At 34.1% G+C, this 4,932-nt stretch overlaps 1 protein-coding gene across 1 annotated transcript; it reads right to left on the reverse strand.

Moving 5' to 3' along the window:
- Nucleotides 1-628: 628 nt before the first annotated feature.
- Nucleotides 629-4,129, reverse strand: LOC138310967 (C1q-related factor-like). Its single transcript, XM_069252341.1, has 4 exons — nucleotides 3,834-4,129; nucleotides 2,967-3,200; nucleotides 1,533-1,562; nucleotides 629-1,130 (listed from the first exon to the last, which is right to left on the reverse strand). The coding sequence occupies exons 1-4, from the start codon at nucleotides 3,979-3,981 to the stop codon at nucleotides 727-729; spliced, it is 816 nt and encodes a 271-aa protein (XP_069108442.1). The 5' UTR covers nucleotides 3,982-4,129; the 3' UTR covers nucleotides 629-726.
- Between the last annotated feature and the right edge of the window lie 803 nt (nucleotides 4,130-4,932).

A 4,932-nucleotide genomic window follows, 5' to 3' on the forward strand; every position in this document is an offset into this window, starting at 1 on the left:
TTTTACATCTGACGGACCTCTTCTACATGTACCTTAATTATTGTTTTTTTTTTTAGTATTTCCATATTCTTTCAGTCATATTGTACACTGAACAGAATAACTGGTACTGTTTGTAAAGGCACTTAATATATAATTCCCACGGTAGTACAACGGAGTACACTCTCATACGGTTTAGTGAATGAATCTTTTTCTGCGCATCAAAGAATCGTCTCGAGCGAAACCAAGTAAATAACCGACAATTTGCTTTCGTTTTGAATGCCATAATGGTTGAGGGATAAACAGAATACATGGTTAGTATTTTACAATACATGTTTTATTTTGTGCTCGTCATGTCGGCTTTCCTACGTTTCGCACCAAAACAAACCTTGTATTGTAAGATACTAGCCATATATTCTATAGAGAATATATAGTAAGTGTATAGACGCCATCCGATTGGTCAGACTTGGAATGTTTTCCTGCCGCCACGCTTCGGGCGGATATCAGGTCTCGCGATTTCGTTGTTATCTAAAAAGAAAATATGTTGTTTTCCACGCATACTTTAAATAAAATACATGTCATTTACGTGAAGTAAAGAAGATGTTGTCATCTACATACTGGTTTTCCTAAAAAGAACAATATGTTGTCTCGTCTTAGATGATATTTATTCAATAACATTGAAAACATCATACGTTGATGACGTAGGGGAATTATTTGTCTCCAAAACTTCAAGACTATCATTCATGTCATCTAGTGCAGGCGAAATCCATTAAACATCGTAAAGTTAGGGTATATGCTACTACCACTGTCGTGGTATAATACTCGTAACCAAACTGAGTCACCAGGAACCAGCATTGTTATCGCCGAGGCCGAGCCGGTGGTAAAATATGTATCGGCCCCGCTAATACCGGACCCTATTACCACGCCATTGCGAACCAATTCTGTAGTCATATATTGGCCCTGATGAACATGGATTGTCCAGGAAAACTTGTAAACGCCAACTTCAGGACAGACGAATTCGCCATTTTGAGAATTGTAGTGTGAGCCGATGTTTGTGACAGTTTTGCCGAACTGAATGATATGACCTGACGTTGGATTTGTTATCGTTTGTGTGAGAATGGCGTGGAATGCTACTATACTCTCAGTGGTGGTGTCTACAAAAAGGATAACAAATTCTGATTTCAGTATGGGTCTACAGGAATAGATAGAAATTCATTTCTTGAAGGTATCTGGAAAATTGCCATATTTAATTCCAGTATGAATCTACAAGAATAGATAGAAATTCAGTTCATGAAATTCAGTTGATGAAGGATTCTGCAAAGTTATGAGATTTATTAATTTCGGTACGGGTGTACAAGAAAAGGAATTCAGTTCGTTAGGAAGAAAATAATTGCGACATTGCCGCATTAATTATAGAGAGCTTAAAATAAACAATGTTGATAAATCTATTTACTTTATCTTCAGTTTTTTACAAAATGGTCGGAAAAGTTCAAGGGAAAGATTAATAAAAGAAATACATTAAAACGACTTTAAAAACAAAAATATTCCTGACTTACCTACACGTTTGCTTATCTTCTTAGCGCCATCTGAAACATATAAATAATGATAATAACAAAAAATAATAAATATAAAAAAAAATATATTAGTAATGTAGTTTCACGTTCTATGTATTCGGTTATCGAACTGAAAAAAAAAATCTACGTAAAAAGGAATACATTTCTTAAAGTCCATAATGAGTTTTTTTAATAATTCATGCGAGAGCTTATTCCAAAAAATTGTAGAATTAAATGATATAAAACCCCTTAAATAAATAAAAAAGAATAATTCATGACATTGAAGCTTGTTTCGTTTGCAACCAAGACTACTAAATAAAAGTATAATTTATTTTTATATCATTAGTTATTATGACAAAAAAATCAAACAATCATGATTGTTCTCACATCAAAGTTATGATTGATATTAAATGACCAGTCTCTAGCCATTAAATGATTATCCAGAGGGGCCTCGTCTATATCTTTAATTTATGTCAATATTTTTATTCTTATTTTTTCAAAATTAAAATATATTTCGAAATGTAAAAAAAATATTAGTTTTTATTAAAATTAGGAATACTTATTAATAACAGAAAAATAAGCTAACTGACTAAAATTACACACATAACATTGATGTTGGCTTTTTATGTGAGAGTTACTTCCCTTGAGTTTGACTTGATATAAGATTCAAGAAAAATATTTCTTCCATACAAAATGCATTCTTCTATTTAATGGAAATCGATGAATTATCATAATATGCATATAATATACGATTGTATAATTTGGTTTGTGTGAATAATGCTTGTAATTGACTCTGGCATGTGGACTATGTATTATGTTTATAGTATCACATGCTAACAGATGAACATGGAAAAAGATTGGTTTTCTCACTATGTTCAGTTTGTTTAAAATGAAATTAGACAGAACAGAATATATAGACATTTTAAGCATTAACTACTTATTTTATGGAGAAAGGGATAACACATTTTCCATGGAGTGGTAAATCTCCACCGAGTACATACCTGTGTTTTGGTAGATACATTATTACTTTGCTACATCATGTTGTACAACTCTCTATGGCATAAGCTTATATTGCCGTTCACTTGTATTTCACCTGCTATTATTTTCCTGTGTAATAGCTGATATTTTTCTGGCATTTTACTTCACCAATATGCTTTAAAATTACTAGTGGTGCATTTGTTTATAGGGGGCACGTGTGAATGTGTATGGTTGTTCATGCGTACGCACGTGTGTGTATTAGACGTGCACGGAGCCTAACTCGATTTGCCCTCTTCTACTTGCAGAATATAACTTCCGTTCACTCGATTGTAGCTCTTCTACTTCTGGAATCTCTTCCGTCTATAGGCTGGAAGATCTTCTGAGAAGACTTCTCTTCTTAGAGGAGCGCAAATCGAGTTGAGCTCGGTATTCATTATAGTTACCATTTCGTTCAAGTACCTTTAGGTTGGCTTGCTATTCGGGATTCATCAATTCCTCCCGAATCTTCTGGACATGGTCTAGTGATTTCTGTCTGTTCTGTAGAACGCTGATCCTGTTCAAGTGAAGTGATTTTGTCTTCGAGAGTTACGATTTTCTCTTCAAGTGAAACAGTTTTCTCTTGAAGAAATTTAACTTCTCCTTCCAGAGTAGAAGATTTCTCTGCAAGTCGGATGTTTTCCTTTTGGAGGGCCTCTGTATATTGCAAAACGTAAAAATTCACAGATTATGTTATTTTCATATCAGTCTTTGGGAACGATAACATTCAGCATTTTTTTTACAAGAAATGTGTGTTCCTTCAGATAAATGTTACTTCTATACCTCACCTTCATTTAAAATGTTCTGATTGGATAACACTTGATCAGATGACTTTGAATAAGTTAGATATTTCACCGGAATTGTGTGGGGAGAGAAATAACCAAAGGGAAATAACCCATGAGGGAAATGACCCGAGGAGAAATAACCCCTTGGAAACTCCATGACAGGAAGTTGACGTCGTCTACAACGTCAACCAACATGGAAACGCAGTTTTTGCAGTCCAAAGAATTTATCAACGTTGTTGGAATTTATCTTTATGAGTGTTTTACCAGAGACTTAGATAGCTTGTTAATGTAACAAATGTATGGGTTTGTTAAAAAAATTTATACCTTGAGAAAATGCATTTTTCAAGGTATACAATTTTAGATGTATCCCTCCAAAGAGGGCCATTGTTGTATACTGTTCACCAGCAAAATCATGAAAAGCGTGACTAAAATTTAGTAAACGCCGATTGATATCAAAACGAAAATAGATATGAAATAATTAAGCAGAAATGGCGAATGATGTTACCTATTTGAGCCTCGTGTTTTAGCAGGAGACGTTGGACCTGAAGCAACACTGGATCAGTGGACCCATCTCCAACCATAGAAGGACTGGCTAGACCTAACGACACATCCAGTATTAAGACGCACGCCGTAAACACAAACCCCCGTGCCATGTTCACAAGTATCGTCTAGAATGATTCCGATAAAAACAGCAACACGTATATATAGATAAGGCCCTGACCTAAGTTTTATGAAGACAAACACTTTGACTTATAGATAAGGGGTCATAGTTACAGTCTTTACTCCAAATTAATTGTTAGTGTGTTTTAAGACATCTATCTAATACTTCGGTAACGAAACCAAACAACAAATATTAACCAACGATTTGAGTTTGTAGTCTGAGGTATCTTCCTTACATTAAACTCCATCTCCTAATTATAAATGTAAGATAAGACAAGCAGACTACTCACTGATCACGACAAAAATGTTTGTTGTTAAGTTTGCAAGGATGCACGAGCCCTTAAAACAACTCCATATTTCCATTTCCTCATTTGAGAAGATTCTGGTTATTAGGTACTGAACACAAATATACAATTTGGTTTGCTTTACTATGTCTAAAGAGTATACAAACAATACTCTGGCCGATAATATAACGTAAAAATATTTTCATAGCATTTCAGATATATGTAAATATTCATACACACGGAAAAAAGAAATACCGCCATTTAACTAGAAAAATAAACCAATGGTTTACTAATATCCTTAGCTGGTTACCCCTTATTTCAGACAATGTCAATCAAATGCTTCTATTATGTAACGGTCTTTGATGACACCATACGACGGATTGTAGTTGCATCTCGTAAATGTATCTATATATGGTTTCAATGGTGAGAGTTCTAGGATGTATGCAGTTTTGTGTCTAATATGTACGTCATAATAAAACCTCATCTCATACTGGTTTGGTTTGGTTCATACTGAAATCTGCTAGCAATGATAAACACACCAAAAACAACGTAGACATATATGGATATTTGAAGTAGTTAAAGCCCCATTATGTTTTGGGGTGAAAAAAATATCGTCATAAAGTACCAAATTTGCTGAATTGTAGAGCATATATCCTTATG

This window comes from Argopecten irradians, chromosome 16, assembly GCF_041381155.1.
Source record: "Argopecten irradians isolate NY chromosome 16, Ai_NY, whole genome shotgun sequence".
Taxonomy (NCBI): domain Eukaryota; kingdom Metazoa; phylum Mollusca; class Bivalvia; order Pectinida; family Pectinidae; genus Argopecten; species Argopecten irradians.

Coding starts and splice junctions, on each gene's coding strand:
- LOC138310967 (XM_069252341.1), bottom strand. CDS start 3,981: ATGGCACGGGGGTTTGTGTTTACGGCGTGCGTCTTAATACTGGATGTG. Junction 3,201..3,833: donor AAAACACGAGGCTCAAATAG/GTAACATCATTC, acceptor TGCAATATACAG/AGGCCCTCCAAAAGGAAAAC. Junction 1,131..1,532: donor GAAGATAAGCAAACGTGTAG/GTAAGTCAGGAA, acceptor TCCTTTTTGTAG/ACACCACCACTGAGAGTATA.